Source organism: Bubalus kerabau, chromosome 18, assembly GCF_029407905.1.
Source record: "Bubalus kerabau isolate K-KA32 ecotype Philippines breed swamp buffalo chromosome 18, PCC_UOA_SB_1v2, whole genome shotgun sequence".
Classification (NCBI taxonomy): Eukaryota; Metazoa; Chordata; class Mammalia; order Artiodactyla; family Bovidae; genus Bubalus; species Bubalus kerabau.
The window spans coordinates 2,340,282-2,360,984 of NC_073641.1; the positions used below are offsets into that span (position 1 = coordinate 2,340,282).

At 52.8% G+C, this 20,703-nt stretch overlaps 1 protein-coding gene across 3 annotated transcripts in view; it reads right to left on the reverse strand.

Moving 5' to 3' along the window:
- Nucleotides 1–20,703, reverse strand: part of SLIT3 (slit guidance ligand 3) — a 781,214-nt gene that overhangs the window by 24,173 nt on the left and 736,338 nt on the right. For all 3 annotated transcript variants that reach the window (XM_055554942.1, XM_055554941.1, XM_055554944.1), the window contains 6 exons: nucleotides 18,523–18,620; nucleotides 14,640–14,779; nucleotides 12,454–12,547; nucleotides 5,246–5,383; nucleotides 3,525–3,765; nucleotides 1,406–1,536 (listed from right to left, as the gene is read on the reverse strand). In XM_055554942.1, coding sequence (XP_055410917.1) covers nucleotides 1,406–1,536; nucleotides 3,525–3,765; nucleotides 5,246–5,383; nucleotides 12,454–12,547; nucleotides 14,640–14,779; nucleotides 18,523–18,620 — 842 coding nt within the window. The remainder of the gene's footprint in view (nucleotides 1–1,405; nucleotides 1,537–3,524; nucleotides 3,766–5,245; nucleotides 5,384–12,453; nucleotides 12,548–14,639; nucleotides 14,780–18,522; nucleotides 18,621–20,703) is intronic.

Sequence of the window (20,703 nt, forward strand, 5' to 3'; positions counted from 1 at the left end):
CACAACTGAGACCTACGCAGCCAAACAAATACATGCTGCTAAGCCACTTCAGTCGTGTCCGACTCTGTGAGACCCCATAGACGGCAGCCCACCAGGCTCCCCTGGCCCTGGGATTCTCAAGGCAAGAACACCGGAGTGGGTTGCCATTTCCTTCTCCAATGCATGAAAGTGGAAAGTGAAAGCGAAGTTGCTCAGTTGTGTCTGACTCCTAGCGACCCCATGGACTGCAGCCTACTAGGCTCCTCCATCCATGGGATTTTCCAGGCAAGAGTACTGGAGTGGGGTGCCATTGCCTTCTCCGAACAAATACATAAGTTTTTAAAAAAGAACGACTGGTTTGTGCCAATGGTTTTCATGGGATTCGTGGGAGGCGGGCTGGGGCCTCCACGAGGGTGTGTGTGAAGGAGGCGGCTGCTCCCTCCAGCTCTGCAGGGCGGCTGTGCTCCTGTGTGTTTAGCATGATTGAATTCCACGTACAGTTTTGATTGAAGAAAGGATTTAGTTACTGGGAAAAACGTTGCCCTTCACTCATCGCGACCAGACGTGCTCTTGCTTCCAGAGGCGAAGGGCCGGCCTCTGGACGGGATTTGCTCTTACATCCTGTGCTTTCCCCAAGGAACGGCTCTCCTTCCACGGGGAGGTTTTATGTGATTTTAAGTGTAACACAGACAAACATGTCTCGTTTGAGTAGTTCCTTTTATACCTATTATAAAAATATTTGTAACTAAAATAATTTTTAAACGTTCCTAGTTGAGAATTCATTTGACTGAGGAAAAAAGTAAGGCATGGCGAACTAGCAGAGCTGCAATGTCACAGATGCTATCACTCAGGAGGAAGCTAAGTTTAAAAAGTGAGCAGATTTAAAGCTGATGCAAGGGAGGGCATTGAGTAATAGCCCAGCCAACATACAGATAATGTAAAAATCAGGGTGATGGTTGGAAAGACCGAAGTTTAGGAAATACAGTTTGAAAGTCACTTAAGGAGAAGTCCTGCTCTCTCCATGCTCTGGAATTTCTTCCCCTTGAGTTCCAAGCTCATCTCCCTCTGTTTTCTTTCTTAAACTAATCAAAGATTGGGATGACATTTTTAAAAGGGCATCTCATTAAGCAGCCTCGTCTCCATTGGAGCAGAGGCTCCTGCCCAGGAGCCAGCTGGCCATTTATCTTATGGTAATGAGGTGTCATCTCCCCGTGGGTCTGCCTTCCTCCCTTCCTCCAAGACCGCCTCTCTGGCTCCCACCCGCCACTCTGTGACTATGTGTGACTGTGTGTGTGTGTGTGTTGGGGGTGGGGAGGGGGGAGAAGCAGACCCAGAGCCGCCAGCAGCTTCTGCAGTGCTGGATGCAGGCCGGAAGGTGCTGGGGTGGGGGGCGCTCGTGCAGCAGGGGCGGGACCGCGGTCCTCACCTGTACACTGTGGTCGGCGGCGAGCTCAGGCTGTCGTAGACGAGCCTCACGTGGCCCTGGTACAGCTCTAGCGCCAGGGGGTCGTTGTCCCCCTTGTAGAGGAGGAGGCCGTTGTCCTTGTCCGTGGCCACCTGGAGGGAGGCGCGAGAGTCAGGGCCGCCCCGAGGCCCGCCCCCCCGCCCCCTGCCCAGAGCCCTCTTCCAGGTGGCATATCCTGAACGAACCCTGGGTCTGAAATCATGTCCTTGTTTCCTCTTCCGTCTAGTCTGTATATTTCCATAAGGAAGGCCTGTGCTTAATACTCAAGCAAATGCTGATCGATCAATTCCAAATACTTATGGGGTATTCAATATGCGTGGCTATTGTTTTTATGGGGTGTGTGTGTGTGTGTGTGTGTGTGTAAGTGAACACATATATAAAAATGCCAGGAACCATGAGCTCTGATCTAGCCTCTCGGGGCCTTCATCTCTTTGTATATAGTAATAATTATAAACAAAAGACTAACCACTACTATTTAATTCAGTGTTGACTATGAACTCAGGAATTTTTTTAAAACACCAGTGTCTGGGCTTCACCCCAAACCGATTACATGCAAATCTCTAGAGGTGAGACCCAGGCAAAGATAAGGTGCCCCGGGAGATTCTAATGTGTTGCCAAGGCTGAGAAGCCCTGGTTTCAGAAGCCGCTGCTCAGAGGGCATGTTCGCCAGGCACTGGGCTCAGGGCTGGGCTCTCGGACAGTCAGTCAGTGCCCACTGCCAGGCACAGGGGCAGTGGCAAGAGGGGGTGTGGGGCAGCTGGTTGGATAGAACACTGGGGTGTTTGGGGTCCGGGGCCCCATTAGTTGGGATGTAATGCTTGGGTCTCCGGGTGAGTAGGACTAAGGGAGGAAGGCAGGAGGGCAATGAAGTGACCGGGACAAGGGATGATGGCACCCAGAGCTTCTGTCCTGTATGTGCCAGTGGTCCACCCCCATCTCAGAGGTCTGCTTATGGACTGGAGGCTCCGCGAGGTGAGGCCATGGGAACATTTGTGCATCTCTGCAGCCCCAGTCTCTAGAATGGTACCTGGCAGGTATAGATGGCCAGTGGATCTTGGTTGAATGAATATTTTTCTCCATAAGCTTAAACCCAGACTAGTGTAGCCATAGCCAGAAGGAAGAAGGGGCCTCGGTGGATGCCACATGGCAGGGCTGCTAACTGGCCTGCACCCTCTAGCTGTGCCTCTGGGTTCCCACTGCTCACCAAGCCTGCTCTATAGGCAGGGTCCTACTCTATGTCACGTGCGTGCATGCTCAGTCAGCTGTGTCTGACTCTTTGTGATCCCGTGGACGGTAGCCCGCCAGGCTCCTCTGTCCATTGGATTCTCCAGGCAAGAATACTGGAGTGGGTTATCATGCCCCCTCTTCTCCAGGGGATCTTCCCAACTGAGGGATCAAACCCACATCTCTTACATTTCCTGCATTGGCAGGTGAGTTCTTTACCACGAGTGCTATCTGGGTCTCTCTATACCATATCCCTTGCCTTCCCCTCTGCCCCCAACAGCACTGACAGCATCTGGAAATGTGGTTTGGAAGAACTACTCAGATCCATAGGTTAAGGAGCCTGACAGAAGTTAGATGGAAAAGAATCTGGTTCATGCTAAACAGTTTCCTGCTCCCTGAAAGATGCCCTGCTCCCTCCTGCCTCTGGGCCTTTGCACATGCTGATCTCCCAGGTTCGAATGCACCCCTCTTCACCCTGCATTATCAGCCCTTCCACCCTTCTCCATGCCAACTCCTACTCATCCCTTAGTTATCACTGCCTCTGGGAAGTCTTCCCTGATTCTTCCAGGCAGGCTGGGATCACAGCCCCACCTGCGTGCTCCCACATCACCAAGGATTATCATTGACAATTTTCTTGTTCTCCTGCCCTGGGCAAGGGGCTTGGCTGTCTTATCCCCCACTGAATCCCCACTGCCTGCTTGGCACGTAGTAGTTGAATGACTGTTCCCTAGAGGAGTCAGGAGCTGTCTGTAGAAGCCATGGAGTTGGCCAATACCCCCCACCCCAGCTGTTTCCAGAACAGTCAGAGCTTAGCGGCAGCTCAGGGTCCTTCCAGGCTGAGTCGGGCGGGGCGCACCTGCAGAGAGATGTTGGCCTGGGGCCGGACCTTGGCTGAGGCCAGCTCCACGTAGGAGTCCTTGCCCACGAAGTTGACGGTGATGAGCTTCTCGCACCTCGGGCCAGCGAAGCCGGGGGGGCAGCGGCAGGTGGGCTCCTGCTGCACCACAATGCACTGGGCCCCATTCTGGCACTCGTACTGGTCACAGGGGCTGGTCTGCAGCAGGACCATGGGCGGGGGGTGTTCACAGTGGAGCCCACTGGGAGGGCAGAGAGGACGGTGGGGAGAGAGGACAGGGGAAGGTGAGAGGAGATGCCAGGTCATTGAGGCCAAAGAGCTGCCTGGGGAGAGGGTGGCATGAAAGGGAATGGGGACTGGTTCCAGCCCTGCCAGAGATGGGGGGAGGCCGGTGCCTTCTCTAAGCCACAGATTTCCCACTTTTAAAATAATGCGGTTGGACTAGAGTGCAGGTCCTCAGTTTCTGTGTCATCAGAATCACCTGCGATACATTTGTTAACGGTGCAGACTCTCTTCTAGCCATGAATGAGCGGATGAGCAGCATGGCATGTGCACACTATGCAACACTATTCAGCCTTGAAAAGGAAGGGCATTCTGACGTATGCGACAATACGGATGGACCTTGAGAGGATACTGAGCCAAAGCAGCAGTTACAATGAGACAAACACTGTCGGATTCCATTCATATGAGGTACTCAGAGGGGTCAAACTCATGCAAACAGAAAGTAGAGTGGTGACTGCTGGGGCTAGAGAAGGGGGAATTGGGAGGTACGGTTTCAGTCGGTGAAATAAAAAGGTTTCTGGAGACAGACGGTGGTGATAGCTGCACGGCAATGAATGTACTCACTGTACGTTGAAAAACGCTTAAGATGGTAAATTTTGTGTTATGTGCATTTTGCCACAATTAAAAACATTTTTTTTAAAAGTGTGGGTTTCCAGCTCCTTCTCCCCACCCCCGATTCTCATTTCATAGCCCTGATGTGGGGCCCTGAAACTTATATTTTCATAAGCCTCGCTTGCAAAGGGCCTCAGTCAGCCTTTGGAACCAACCGCCTTGAGAACTCATGGTTCCTTCCAGGCTCATGTTCCCAGTCTATGACCAGGGCTCGTCTGCACAGTTGGCTCTATGCTTCCATGAGACCTGACGTGTATACAGAACACATCCCCCAGGCTGATCCCCTTGACTGCAGTCCCCAGCCTCCCCTCCGGGATCCCCTGTGCCCTTCCCTTCTGGTCAGTGTGGGAGCTGGAGCTGCCACCCATATACTCCGTCCATACACCCCACAGACATCTGACCACCTGGCCAGCACCTCCTGTCTCCCTTTTCTCGCCCGGCTTCAGTGACTTCCCCAAATCCTCCCATCCACCTCCATCTTCCTGTCACTAGGGAATCCATAATGGTTTATTCTCCAGCCTAGAAAGAAGATCCTGCCAGCGCGGCCATGTGGTTACCTCCACCCTGCAAGCTGGGCTCCAAAATGGAATCATCTTTCGTTACATGGAATCATGCCCAAGTTTGACCCTAAGTCCAACTGCCAGGGGGTTGCCCTGGGTACCTCCTTTTTCCATCTACAACACGGGGTTAACAATGTCTACTCTGGGACTTGGAGGGCGTGAGGAAGCTTTGGGAAATAAAGACACCATGGACATGCAGGGCTAGGGTCGCCTGGGCCCCCCAGCCCCCCACCCTCTGCTGCCTGCCCCGCAGCCCCTCAGCCCTACCTGAAGCCCTGGGGGCAGATGCACGTGTAGCCATTGGCCGCGTCCACACACTGGGCCCCGTGGCGGCACCGGTGGGCGGTGCAGTCATCATTGTTCACCTCGCAGAGCTTCCCGCTGTAGCCAGGGGGGCATTCGCACCTGCAACATGTCAGAGCGAGGCTGCTCCAGGCCCGGCTAGCTTCCAGGCAGCCTCTCCTGTATCTTCTTGTGTCCTCAAGGCCCCTCAGCCCCCACGAGCTCCCCAAAGCCCGGCCCACAGCCTGCGAGTCGGTGTCTGCCTGTTTTACACGGGCACCCTAGGAACTAGTTCTATGAAGACAGTGGTAGATCCCAGTTAAAACCTTGTCAGCAGCTGGCTGGGGGCTCACGTTGTGGTCAGACAGGTTTTGGCTCAGATCTGCCACTGTCTACGTAGAACTAGTATTCAGCTTAGCCCTCCTTCACGCACCTCTCACAGAGCACCTTGCTGAGGTCTCTCAGCACCCAGTGAGGGAGGGTCTGTCCCCTCCAGGATCAGGAGGAGACCGGGCTCTGGGAGAGCAGACTGGACTTCCCCGAGGCCCCCCCAGTGTAACGATGTTTCGTCTACGCGTACGTGTGTCAGATGCTGTTCTGCATGTGTCTGCTACTCGGTGCCTGTTTCAGCGTCTCCACCCTTAAATGTGGCTGATGATCAGTACCTTCACCTCTTATGGCAGCTTAAGAAACTAAGCGATCCACTCTGTGCGGGGCACTAGATCCACATTGAATAAAAGTGTGATATGCAGAAGGAGCTGGTAAGCATGGTGAAGAAATGATGCTCTCGGCACTGCCTTTGATTCTTCTCTATTGTTTATTCCTTTTCTCCCCCAGAGATTCAGGCTGATATAAGAACTGGGATAGATGAAGAAGATGTGGTACGTATATGCAATGAAACGTTACTCAGCCATGAAAAGGAATGAAATTGGGTCATTTTGAGAGATGTGAATGGACCTAGAGTCTGTCATAAAGAGTGAAGTAGAAGGAGAAAGACAAATATTATATATTAATGTGTATATGTAGAATCTAGAAAAAGGGTGAAGATGAACTTATTTGAATCTAGAAAAAGGGCAAGAATAAAGGCGCAGACGTGAAAACAGACGTGTGGACACAGTGGAGGAGAGAAGCACTGACATATATGCGCTACCGTGTGTGAGACAGATGCTAGCGGGGAGCTGGGGTGCAGCACAGGGAGCTCAGCCTGGCACTCTGTGATGACTCAGATGGGTGGGATTGGGTGGGGTGGGAGGGAGGAAAGTGAAAGCAGAAACCAACACAACATTGTAAAGCAATTATACTCAAAAAAAAAAAAAAAAAAAAGAAAGAAAAGAAAAAAACAACACTAAGCTGGAAAAAAAAAAGAGAGAGAAGGGTGAATCCCTTTGCTTTCGATAGATGCCTCTGGTCTCCAGGGGAGAGTATGGAGCTGTGGTTCAACTCAGGCCTTGCGGGCCTGCCCCGCCTCTCCCAGAGGAGCACAGTGTCGGCAGCTCCATGGTGTCCCTGCAGGCTCAGGCTTCAACATGGCCAGAGGCAGCTGCTATGGCCAGCCTCCCTGAACGTGGGCCAGAAACATGCATCTATGGGCTCCTCTCTCTGAGGTGACAATGTGTCAAAGTCCCAGCAAGAAACAGACCACAGGTACCACCTTACTCACAGGGGCTCAAGCACACACACAGGCACTTATGAACACAGATCCTTCCTAGCTCCTCTCCCTCCTGCAGGGCCTTGAGCCTGCACACCTCTCTGGGGTCCCTGGCTGAATTTTACTGGACTGACTATGAAAAATAAACACAGCCTGTGCAAGTCAGAGGAGGAAGCTGGTACAGAGGAAGCTGTGCAATAGGTGGTGAGGTAGGAAGTGAGACCTTGGAACACTTACATGATGAGGGAGCCCGACTGGGGAAGCATCAGGACAAAGGGACGGTCCTCCCTCCCCACTTTCCTTGCTCCACCCCCTACTAGGATGGAGAAAAGTGGGCTGGAATCGCAAGTAGATCCTGGTGCTGCTGGGGTTGCTGCGTGCTGTGGATTCGTGGTAAGGTACGATACTCAGGGGGCCTGGATGTCCCTGGAGGCCGGCAAGTTCTAGAATGTGAGGATTTACTGGGCCTGCACCCAAAAGCTGCGACATCTCTAAGAGCTGACCTATTCACCCTTACTTGTATGATGGATAAATTTGAAACACGTGACCTAGTGCTGCAGCAGCTAGAGCAAACTTTCACAACCTCGCCCCCACCTCAGCCCAGTCTTTGAAAGCGACATCCTGGGGATGACTTCGTGGGAGTGCATGCTGCACATACTGCAGGCCAGGCCTCTGCGAGGGTTAAACCTGGCCCCGGTAGGTACATGTGGCTGTGTCTCCTGAATTCTAAGTACCTGCAGAGCAACTCAAGCTGTATGAGCTTCTCCGAGGCAACGATAGCTACTCACTACTTACAGGGGCAAACCCAGCCTGGTAAGCATGGAGTTCAGGGCTGCTGAAGTCTTCAGGAGGAATGAGGGAAGCCATGCTCTCTTGCACATGAAGCAGTAGAGGTCTGGAGGCAGATGTGGTTACGGCCTTCTTTTCTTTCCAATGCTACAGCCCTCTCTATACATGTGCTTCCTAAACAAAACCCCCAGAGTCTTGTAAAAGTAGAGCTTCTGATTCAGGGAGTCTGGGTGGGGCCTGGGAATGAGCATTCCCAATAAGCTCCCGTGGGATGCTGACGCCACCAGTTCATGGACCTCATCTCTAATGGCAAGGATCCCAACATTTCTTTATCGGCTAAAGACAAGCAACCGGTGGTATACCCCGCATTCCCTGTTTTCAAATGTTTTGCCTTTTTTTTCTAAAGCATAAGGTTTATGCCATTTTGATACGCATTTAACCTACTGATTCTGGACAAAGAGGAGTAACCAAGTGACATCCTTGGTTTCAGGACATCAGGAATCTCCGGACTGAGCTGAGGAATCAGCCAGACCTGGGTCAGCTCTCATCCCCTTCCATGCACACATGTCGGCCACTCGCTCCACCTCGCTGTGCTTCAGCCCACATAGAAAGTGGTAACAGTTTCTACATCCTAAGGGTGCTGAGTGTCAAACGTGGTCATACCCAGCGCCTGACACAGAGGGAGTGCTGGCCACTGCCGTCTCTGTTTCTGGTTCTGTCGCTTTCAGGGTGTAGTGGCAGTTACTTTCAGGCCTTCAGTATATTATTTCAGCGTTCACGTCACAGATACTGATATAGTCCTATCTGCTTTGTTGAGTTGAGGCCTCATTAGAACAGCATACAAGGAAACCCCCGAGGATAAACACCTTCAAACTTGGGCAAAGGCTGCAGGGACTGCACGTCTCTTTTGTTAACGTCCCTGTGGCCCGCCTGGGGACGTGAGTCATTACGGTGATGGTGGGGGGTGGGGGGGCCTTGTGGGATAAAGTGAAAAATGTTGCACTGGGAGAAGGGGCTTTTGATTTAAACGCATCTTAATTCAAAAAAAATCAACATTATTGAGTTGGCCTGTAGACTTCATCAAGATTCTAAGAGACACTGTGCATAAATATATTATCTCAAGATTTTGAAAGCTAGACTGGTTTCTTTCTATTTTGTCCTTGAACTCAAGGAGGTCTTGGTTACAGTACAGAGAGTTTCCAGGGACAGGGAGCAGAGAATCAAGATCTGTGGTCCTAACTCCCTAACATCCCAGCTCCAGCCCAGCACCCTGGACCACTTCTGACCAGTCTCCATGCTCGCTGTGCTCATCCAAGCCAGCCTCCTCTGAGCCTGCTGTCCACTTGGCTGGGAACACCACTGATGTCCTTCCGTCCATGGATATTCTACCCAGTCTTCCTAGCTCAGCGACCACCACTACCCCTTCCTAGGCATACCCAAAGCACTCTGCCTGTCAGTCCAGCCGCCACAGCTTTGGGTTCAAGTCTGTGCTTTAAGCCTCTCCTTCCAGCCCTTTGCTCGCCCCTCAGTTAAAGAGTAGCCCTGGTCTGAAGTCCGATCCTGGAGTGGGAGAAGCAGGGGCAAGGCAGCAGAGGCATCTCTCGCTCTTCCTTATGCTTAGGTAACTGGTTACCCGAGAGCCTACCTGGCACATCTGGAGGGGACGGAGTTGGCAAGGCAGACCTGAAGGACCTCAGCTTCCTCTGTTCCCTCTGAGGCCAGAGCCCTGCACTCCTCTTACATTTTCGTGGTCACGGGCTCTAGGCTTCATATGTCCAGATGGAAAAGGAAAACTCAAGCAGGCCTGCTCATGGCCCTCGGTCACCCTTACGTACATAGACTCTGCCCCGCCTGCACGGTCCTGCTTCTCTCAGCCCATTCCAATGCCACCCATCCTTTGGTGGTCACCTCCAGTCTCACCTCCTAGAGTAGAGGGCTTCCCTCTCTACTCCAGGAGGTTCTTCCCCCTCCTCAGAATGCCAGCAGCACCCAGGGCCCGAAACTAGGGCCCCAGGAATTCCTTCTTTTCTAAACCTCTGTGTGGTGTCAAATTCCCTCCCCCAGGTCCATGGCAAGAGCCTCGGATGGAGGAAATAAGAAACCTCCTACACTACCCACCACCCTCACTGCAATGAGGATTTGGGGACTGCGGTGGGTTGGTGGGAGGACAGCAACTGGAACCCATCGTTCTTACATTCTAGGATTCTAAGAGTTTACAAGTTCAAGTTTTGGAGAATCCATGAATCTAAGAGTCCACAGTTCTAAGACCCTGTGATCTCATGATGTCGGGGGCCTTCTAAGATCATGGGTTTGCATGAAGTCCTGAGCTTGCAGTACAGAATCAGAGTCTCAACACCCCCAGGTCTGAGAACTCTCTGCCACGTGGTTGAGAGCTGAACAGACTCTGAGTGGTGACAGCTCCTGGGGACATCTAGACCACAGTCTGAGCTTGTGTCCTGAAGCGGCTGGGGATGCCACTGGGTGACAGGCTGGCCAGAATTCTCTTTCAAGGCTCGTAAGCACAGGCACCGAGCTCCAGACCCACATCCCTTATCTCTGCAGGTGGCTGTGAGGGTCACGTTGGGTGTCTTTGCTGAGGGCTTGTTTGGGGTTCCCCCACAGCTGCTCTGGTCTCTGTCAGATCCCCCAACCCTGATTCCTTGGTGTTAGAGGACCTCACTTTCCCCACTCAGTGCAGGTGTGTGGTCAGGGATAGGAGAGTGCTCTTGACCAAAGGGTTCTGAGGTGTCCCTCCCAATATCAGAAAATCCCAAGACCTGAAGGGGAGGCAGGTGTGCGGTCAGGGATAGGAGAGTGCTCTTGACCAAAGGGTTCTGAGGTGTCCCTCCCAATATCAGAAAATCCCAAGACCTGAAGGCCTCAGGATCTTCTCCAGAAGAGGCAACGGCACACTTTCACAAAGGAGTGTGGAGGGAGGAGGTGGGGACAGTGCCCAGGAGTCCCCAGGGGCGCCCTTTGGTCTGCAGGCTCCTCCTGAGGCGGCCTCTTGTGTTCCCTTAGAACAGCCTGAGCGTGCCCCTGCTCCCCCGGAGACACCGCCCCAGAGGCCACATCGCTGGGCCTGTCAGAGCCCACAGCCTGCCTCCTCCCTGCCCACCCCCACCACGCGCAGGCACACAAGCTGGCGGACTTGCTGGAGCCAGGGGGCAGGGCGGGCTGCATCTGGGGAATGGCACCAGATGCCCTCTGGCCTCTGCTTCCTCTGTGGGGTGGCTCCGCCGCACTAGCTCTGGAAAGAAAAGATGTGGTGACCACAATGTCGTTTTCAATTCATTTCCCAGAATAATGGAAATAAAAGCAAAAATAATAAATGGGACCTACTTAACCTCAAAAGCTTTTGTATAGAAAGGAAACAATAAACAAAACAAAAAGACAACACACAGATTGGGAGAAAATACTTGCAAATGATGTGACTGATAAGGGACTGGTCTCTCAAATTTATAAACAGCTTATGATACTCAATAGCATCAAAACAAAACAACCCACTCAAAAAACGGGCAGAAGACCTGAACAGACATTTCTCTAAAGAGGACACATGTGTCCATAGGCACATGAAAAGATGTTCAACATCACTAGTTATTAGAGGAACGCAAATCAAAACCATAATGAGATACCACCTCACACCAGTCAGAATGGCTAGCATCAAAAAATCCACAAACAATAACTGCTGAAGGTGATGTGGAGAGAAGGGAACCCTCTTGCAATGTTATACTGGTACAGCCACTATAGAGAACAGTATGAAGGTTCCGTAAAAAATTAAAAATAGAGATACCATATGACCCTGAAATCCCACTCCTGGGCATACATCCAGAGAACTGGCCCTAAAAGACACATGCAGCCCAACGCGGACGGCAGCACTGTTTACAACAGCCAAGGCACGGAAGCAAGCTAAACGCCCACCGGCAGAGGAATGCATGAAGAAGGTGTGCTACATATACCGTGGGATACCATCCAGCCGTTAAAAAGAATGACATAAGGCTATTTGCGGCAACATGGATAGACCTCGAGAGTGTCATACTGGGTAAAGTAAATCAGACAGAGAAGGATAAATATCATATGCCATCTGTCATATGTGGAATCTAAAAAGAAATGATACAAATGAACTTATAAAACAGAGACTCACAGACTTAGAAAACGAGCTTGTGGTTGTCACGGGGAAGGGACAGTTCAGGACTTTGGGAATATATAGGCTATATTTACAAAGGATAACCAACAAGGACCTGCTGTAGAGACCACATGGCGCTCTGCTCACTCTTATGTGTCAGCCTGGATGGGAGGGGAATCTGGGAGAATGGATACACGTGCACGTATGACCGAGTCCCTCCACTGTTCACCTGAGACTATCACAACACTGTTAATTAGCCGCTTTTGGCGTTAAAATAAATAAATGCATAAAACTCAAGTGTTCTAACAGGAAAAAGAAAACATGTGCTGGGAGAGAGGGAGGGAGGGAAGAGAAGGAAGACTAGGGAGGGGTCAAAGAAAGGGGCTCACTCGCTCTCTCAAGAGAGGAGAGAACAGGGAGGGCAGACACAGAGACTCATAAAGAAAGACACTGACAAAGAGAGAATCAGACCGTGACTAGTCAGGGGTACAGAAAAGCACATGCTAGCAAACTAATAGAAAAAGAGAGAGTGAAAAAAAAATATGGAAAGAACCCCAGAGTTTCTGCTGCAAACCCAGGCTACTGGAGCCAAATCCTTGGGACCTGGTGCCAGGCATGAATGAGCCTCACCTGAATCCTCTGTCCAGGGAGATGCACTTGGCCTCATGCTGACAGAGGTTCATCCCCGGCACACAGTGGTCAATGACCTCGTCGCACAGCTCACCTGGTGGGGCGGGTAGAGAGCCCAGGCGTCAGGGAGGAGACGGGGGGATACCCCGGCTAGGTCAGGTTCATCCAGTCCCCGGTCAGGAGCCTGCCATTTATTCTCTAGGCATCTCCTTTCTTCTGCACCTCTGTCTCAATTTCCCTGGCAGTGACCACAAGAAGACCCCAGGACCTCTCTTGGGCACTGTTAGAGCTTTGCCATTTGGCTGTTTCACTTGATTATCCAGGGGCTGCAGTAGCCGAAATCACCCCTGACTTGGTCAAAGTCGCTCAGTTGTGTCTGACTCTTTGTGACCCCATGGACTATTCAGCCCATGGAATTCTCCAGGCCAGAATACTGGAGTGGGTAGCTGTTTCCTTCTCCAGGGCATCTTCCCAACTGAGGGGCTGAACCCAGGTCTCCCGCACTGCGGGCGGATTCTTTGCTGCCTGAGCCGCTGGGAAGCCCGCCCGACTGTGGGCTATGCTTATCTTTCATTCTACACTCATTTATGGAGCATCTCCTGTGTGGTAGCACTCTGCCAGGGGCCAGGGACACCGCAGTGATCCAGTCCCAACCTCCCCCGTGGTGTGTGTGTTGGGTTGGGGGCGTGGATCTACAAATAACCAGGCAATTATAACACACAGCTATCAGCACGATGATGGGAAAACCTGGTGGAAACTCAGGGGTTTCCTGGAGGGGCAGCCAGGGCTTAGCAGTGCAGTCCACCTGTTACAGATAAGTAAGCCCCGTGGGTTTTCTCAGAGAAGAAAACATGGAAAGAATTTGAAGTTCTGGTCTCTGGCTACATCCCCTTTGAAATTCACAGGGCCAGAAAAATGCCTAACAGGTCATAAATACCCAAAGATATAAGCCCTGCCAATAAGCCCTGGAAAACTCACACCACCAGAAAGCAGAACGTGGGAGGTCAGACCAGCCTGCAGGGGTCAGGTTCCTGGAAGACACACCACTGATAACTTCCTTGCATTCCACCCAGTCAGGCCACGTGGAGAGTGATGGAGAGAAACAAGCTTGCAGCCAGAGAGGCGTGGGGCAGGTGTGTCCGGGGCAGGGTGAAGGAGGGTCCAAGGGTGGCTAGGTGGAAAAGCGTGGCAGACACAGCCCCAGAGTTGGCTCTCTGCTGTGGTGGGGGCAAGCGGACCCCACCCTGCCGTCACCGTGTCCCCAGCCTCTCGAGACCACAGAGGGTGCCTGTGTGCCTTCTAAGCCTCTTCTGCTTCTTCTCCGCCCGTGACACTGAGAGAGGTGTATTCTCTGTGGGACACTTCTGACATTTTCTGGCACAGACAAAACCTCGATGTCCCATTCTTAGGAACAAAGTACAATGAATCAGAACTGCATCGGGTCAATGGAAGAGGCAGGCAGGAAACTGCCTTTCTAAGTGTTTGCTCGGCACGCCTCCCCCCCTGCCCCCGTCCATTCTCCCACCTCAGTTCAGACCTGAATGAAGCATGAGCTGAGCGCAAGGCAAGTGCCTCTCAGTTGGCCTCAGACACCACTGGGGAGCCCAGGGCTCCCGAAGGAGGGGATGAACATGAACTAAATGAACAGAGAGCTGAAAGCCGGGGACCTGCTCAAAGTGGGGAGGAGTGAGTGTTTTGTGGGGGTGGGTGGGGGAGGGGTGGACAAACGAAGGGAGAGGGTCTTTGGGAAGCCCCTCAGGGCATATTATGGGTTTTTTATTTTTTTGGATTCAAGTTTTTGTCCAGAGGGGGAAAGGAGGTGGAGTTTTTGGAAGAAGCCTAGAAAGTGGTGGGCTTCCCAGGGGGTGCAGCGGTAAAGAACCTGCTGGCCAATGCAGGAGATGCCAGAGACGCAGGTTTGATCCCTGGGTGGGGCAGATCCCTGGAGGAGGAAATGGCCACCCACTCCAGTATTCTTGCCTGGAGAGTCCCACGGACAGAAGCTGGCAGGCTACAGTCTGTGGGGTCTGCAGAGTCAGACTTGGCCGAGCACACAGCGGTCTCCTCTAATGTGCGCCAAGCCCACCCAGGGCCCCGCACGGCAGCCCGCCCCTGGGCGTCGGGGACTCACGCCAAGCCCACCCAGGGCCCGCATGGCAGCCCGCCCCTGGGCGTCGGGGGCTCACCCGTGAAGTTTGGCGGGCACACACACACGTAGTTGTTGACCCCGTCCACACAGGTGGCGTTGTTCTCGCAGTCGTTGTCCTCGCAGTCGTCTGGGTTGATCTCACACCGCTGCCCCTCGAAGCCCAGAGGGCAGGAGCAGCTTTGGGGATGCGTGGGTGGGGTCAAGGGTCAGGGAGCGGCAGAGGGGAAGGCGGGGGTGGGAAACACAGTCAGTCAGGTTTCTCCTCTGGCTGGCAGTCTGAGGCCGTTCTTGGGGCACACAAGGCCTGGCGTTCTGAGCAGGAAGACCTTTAGGAGCCTTCGGGGCATTTCTGATAGCCCCCTGCCTCCAGTCTCTCCTGGCCCTGGGTGGCTGCCTTGCCTGGGGGCAATCCTACGGCAATGCCTCCTTCACGGCTCCCCCAGCTGCAGTGGTAGAGCTTTAATTCCTCCCTGTCTCCTAAGCGACCCTTCAGCTATGTTCTATGGGTAGTCTCTTTTGTAGACAAAGAGAGAAACAGCGTAACAAACTCTGTACTTTTTTTTGTGACTCAAGGGCAGCTTTTTAATTGGGAGCAGGACTTAGTGGCCAAGATCAGGCTTTGCAACCAGGTTTCCTGGGTTAATTTCCGTATCTGTTTCATCATCTGTTGACTGGTGGAACTATCTACCTCCAGGGTGGTTGTAGGCATTAAATGAGATTATACAAGGAAAACACTTAGAGGGGTACACAGCACAGAAAGCATGTCAGCTAGATTTTGTTCTAGACAAAACCACACACCTCCTTAACCTTCCCTCGGGGATGCCATTGCTCCTTCTCATGTATCCCTGCTACTTCTGAGCCCCCTCCTGCTTCTGGAAGATGAGGGGGTTGGGTGGGAGGACACCTTTCCTGCCAACACTTTCTGGTTAAAAACACCATAGACCAGCATGACACAATTCCTTAACGTGTCTCTGAAGTGTTAAACCTCTTGGATACAAACCTCATTCCCTCTCCTCTGCCTGGCCTTGGCCACAGCCCCAGGGTCAGGCTGCATTGTCTGATAATAAGTCAGAAAAAAAGTCAATATTGATGAAGGCTGGGCAGATGACAAGGGGTGAGGGGAGTTGAGAGGGTGCAGGTGGAAGATGAGAGTCTGATTAAATGAAATTAAATGAACGATGTAGGAATCTCATTCTTCCTGCAGGCTACCCCTCTCGTCAGGGACCAGAGTCCTGTGTTCCAGCTCAGACCAAGAATCCCAGGCCTCTCTCCATTTGAAACTAAACTAATAGAAAGTGGATTTTTGTGGTCTTATTTTTTTTGTTTTTTCCCTGCATCATGTGGCTTGTGGGCTCTTAGTTCCCTGAGCAGGGACTGAACCCAGGTCCATGGCAGTGAAAGCCCAAGTCTTAGTCACTGGACCACCAGGGAATTCCCTTAGAATCCAAATTAACATCCTTTTTTCCATGACCTGAAAAGTGGGTCACATTTCCTACAAAAGGCAGGCAGAGGATTCTTGGGTCTGAGCTCTTCATGGAGCAAAATAAATGACTCTAACTCCTTTCTTTTTCTTCTTCTTTTTTCTCTTAGGGACTCTGGGCATTCATGAAGAAGGTCATTTCTTCAGAGCCACACGGGGGTGGGTTTCCAAAGATCTTAAACCATAGTGTTGTCTATTTTCCTGATATGAGTTATTTCCCTCTGACTTTCCCCAGAGAGGACTTAGGACTCTTAGGACTGCGTGAAAGTGGGGTAAGAAGGGGCTGGTCCAGGGAGCGGAGGTTGCTCATGGACTGGACCAAGAGTGGAAAAGAGGTTCAAGTCTCTTTTGTCCTCACTGGAAACCTGGTGGGAGGTGGGGGGAGGAAGGAGGAGGGGATGTCAAAGATATCTCAAGAGCAGTGTTGGCTGTGTGGACAGACAGCAAGTCACATCTCCTGTGCAGCCAGCCCTGCCAGCCTTTGCCTGTTTTGTGAGCAGACAGTCAAAGCGTCAAGACTGGAGAAGCATCTGGATTAAGAGGTGGGTGATGCTTCCAGAATTCTGACTAGTCAGAGGTGTCATGGATTGAATTGTGTCCCCTCAAAAAGATATGTTGACATCTTAACCCCCCTCCCCCGAGCCTCGGAATGTGACCTCATAATTGAAGACGAGGTGACATTGGAGTGGCATGGGCCCCTAATCTCACATGACTGGTGTCCTTATAAGAAGCCAGTCATGTGGACACAGACCCAGGGAGAAGGATGTGTGTGCAGCTGAAGGCAGAGACTAGAGTGACACAGCTGCAGGTCAAGAAACGCCAGAAACGGCCAGCAACCATCAGCAGCTAGAAGGCAAGAGAGGCGCCCCCGCCCGGTTTCAGAGGGAGTGTGCCCCTACTGCCTGAGCCGTGTGAGAAGCCATTCTTTGGTTCCAGGCCCTCGAGCCTGTGGTCCTCTGTTATGGCAACTCTAGGTCACTGAATAGAGGGACACGAGAGCAAAGCCGCCCGACAGGGGCCCTCCCTGTGCCAGCCTACCAGGTGCTGCCCTGGGCGGTGGGGTGAGGTGGGGGATCCCACACAAGCTATGCCATCCCAGGATGAGGGCCTCATTGCCTGAGCCCTGCATCCCATTTTCCAAATCCTGTAGGTCTGGGCTGTTTTCCTTGAAAATTAAGTCCTAAACAATCCAGTTCATTTGGATTTCCTCAGTGATGGAGAGTGCAGACAGACCCTTCCGCATCCCTGCAAAGAGGGCAGTAACACCTGCAGGGGCGCCCCTGCCTCTTGTGGACGATGACGTGGGTCCCGGGGCTGGGGGTGGGGATGGGGCCAGGCTCCCCAGGCCTGGAGGAGTGCTTCCTGACTGAGGTCACGTGGCCACTGCTGTGCGAGCTCTGGGTGGCTTCTCCTCACGTCCACCCTCAGTGGGGGAGAGCTTGGCCCACTGCAGGCAGGAAGATGAGCTCTGCCTTGAATTTTGCTTTTCCAGAGTTGAATTTGATGGGGCTGACTTGGCGGATGGATATGTGGGCGGCTGTTTTTCCCAGGGAGAACCCGGAGCCCAGAAGCTGAATTTCTTTCACAGACCACATAGTAACTCGGCCAGGGGGCCTGTGGTTGTTCATTGTTTGTTCCCTGAGTGCTCTGACCTCCTCACACAGCACGGCACCCAGTGCCCCTTCCTTTGCTGCCTGGCCCCCTGGCTCTTTGGGGGTGCCCTATGGGCCCGCCCCCCCTGATCTGCTCTTGCCAGGATAGGGCCCAGGAAACGGCATCAGCAGGCAGCAAGGGGTGGGTGGGAAGCAGGAAGGGGCCAGAGGTTTGGCAGAGGCCCAGAGGGCCAGCTCCAAAGACAGGGATGAGAAAAATATCTAAGTGGCTTTTACCTTTTTTCCTCCTGAGTGTCAGGATATGTGACCCAGAGCAAATCAATCTCTGTGCCCCAGTTTCCCCATCTATTAAGCAGGGACAGGAACTACCTGTACTGGATATGGTCCTTGGGAGGATTTAAATGAGATTTAGAGTTAAGTGCCTGGCACATATGAACATGTAATCAACACAGGAAAGAATAGTGGAATTTCCAGGCTGGCAGGTTTTTTGAGCTATTGATTATCCTAGTCTGCTCTGACTTTAGCCAGCAACTGTAGCTTCCCTTGGAGACCTCCTGGCTCTGGAGACAGACTCCCTGAATTCAGATGCCAGTCTGAACACTTTCTGTGTAACTGCAGATGAACAATTTATCCCTTTGATGCCCTAACTTCCTTATCTGTACAAGAGGGATAGCAGTAGCTGCCTTATAGGGAAGGCAAAGCCTTAAAGTCCTTCACATCGAGGGCTGGGTGGAGTGCAGCCCGCAGGAGGCGCGGAGCTGGGTTTCCTCCGCCTGCCACAGAGTCGTGGGGCAGACTGAGGAGGGAGGCCCAGGGCGAGCTGTTACCTGAACCCACCCTTGTGGGTCTCGCTCAGGTGGCAGGTGCCTCCGTGCAGACAGGGGTTCTGAATGCAGGTGTTGATGGGCACGGTGCAGTCTCTGCCCTGAGGAGAGACAGAGAAGCACATGGTGAGGGAGGCTCTCCACGGCCGCAGTGAAGAGGAGGCCCTGTGGGCTCCCAGCTCCCTCTGCGATGAGGGCGGGGGAGGTCGCCTGGGGCTCTGGGACCAGTGAGCTGGCTGTGTGCCCTGGGGAAAGCCCAAGGGAGCCCCTGCCTTGGGTTGCTCCATGGTGCGTGGCGCGGGGAGGAGCGCCGAGCTCAGGACCGCGGCCCCCAGCCTCACTACTGCCCAGACTTCAGCCCCTCCCCACCGTCCTAACCCATGGGCCGAGAGCAGGGGCTCTGGAGCCAGGAAGAGCTGGTTCACCTCCCAGCTTCACCTCTTCCTGGTTGGCTGACCTTTACTTTGTATTCGCTTTTTAACTTCTACACGCCTACCTCATAGAGCTGTTACCAGAGTTGAACTAGACCTTTCAATAAGGAAGTGCTTAAAATACGACATAACACATCTAGCACATAGTAGGCACTCTGTAAATGCCAGTAGATGATATTACCTCTAACCTCACTGAAGCATAACTGTAATCTACAACTTGGAGGGTAGACTATGGCTGAAGTGTGGTTAGCAGACCTTGGCCCCCTAAAGTGACAAGCTTGTCTCTGATTGGTCCAGACATGAGCACGGGTGTTGCTATTTGCTCTTAAGTTCTGTGGGTGATCCTGATGGTAGGCTACCCTGAGACCCCCTGTGAGAGAAATTTTGGGCAGAGTGGGATTCCTCTGTACCAGGCGCCCTGCAGGGGATGTGTGAGCTAAGAAGGTGCCAACTCTGTGCAGGTGGGGGGAGCATGCCAGGGAGGAGAACAGTGAGGGCAAGGCACCACAGAGCCAGGCCTCCGTCCCAGGGAGTCGCCCCCGGCTTGGTCCTCTGCCACCAGCTTCTCCCGTGGCACCGACGGACCAGCACTGCACCCAGGTTTTGGCAGCCGGTTCCCTGGACAACCTGCGCGATCCTGGGGGGATGTCTCTGCGTTTGCTTCTGGTCTGTGTGCTCAGTGTGGGCGCGGGGCCATCATGGGCGCCCTCCCACTGCCACACCACCTGCTCACCATCTGCCTGAGAAAACCCTCCTTCCCGCTCTGCCACTGCTGCCCGCGCCCGCAACAAGAGGCACTGGGCTTCCTGGCTGGACCCTGCTGCGCTCTGCCTTCTCCCACCGCCTCAGCGCTGCAGCCTCAGGTCCCGCCTCCAGCAGCCAGAAGGCAGGGCTGTGTCTGTCTGCTGCTTTTTGAGCCTGGCACAGTTAAAGGGCCCGTCAGAGGTTTCTCGGAGGGGAGGAGATCTGGGGTGTGAGCTGGGCTTATCCTAAACCACAGCAACATAAGATCCCTTTTGGCAAGCCCGTGTGTCGATGGAAACTGCAGTGCTCGTCCTCACTCCCATATTCGGAGTATGGTTTCTGTTCCAGGACTCATGCTGAGTTTCACATTCACAATGGTGTATAATGTTCATAACACCCCTACCATATGGGTGTGGTTGTTATTACCCTCATTCTTACTGAGAGGGAAGATGGACTTGGAAAGTGAGGCAATATGTCCACCATCGCACAGCAGTATGTGGAACCAGCACAGCTGAATCCAGACATCCAGTCCAAAGCCAATTCTGGGAACTGCTTGCTGGGCGCTTACTCTGCCTCTCTCAAAGCACAGGCTCCGCAGGTACGCAGATCTGAGCGCACATGCTGGTCTGGCTGCTGCTGCTAAATTGAGGAAATTACCAGTTCTCTCTGAGACTTGTTTTCATTATCTGTAAAATGGCAGTAATAATACCTATTGTATGGATTTAACAAATAATTAGAAATCACACTCATCTAAGGTACCTGACCCTGGCAGGTAACGGTAGCTCCATAAATAAGAGCTATTCAGATACAGATCATGATGATTATGGGGGTCTGAGATAGATTTTTGGGTCTCCCTGGTGACTCAGATGGTAAAGAATCCACCTGCCATGCAGGAGACCTGAGTTCACTCCCTGGGCTGGGAAGATCCCCTGGAGAGGGGAATGGCACCCCACTCTAGCATTCTTGCCTGGAGAATCCCATGGACAGAGGAGCCTGGTGGGCTACAGTC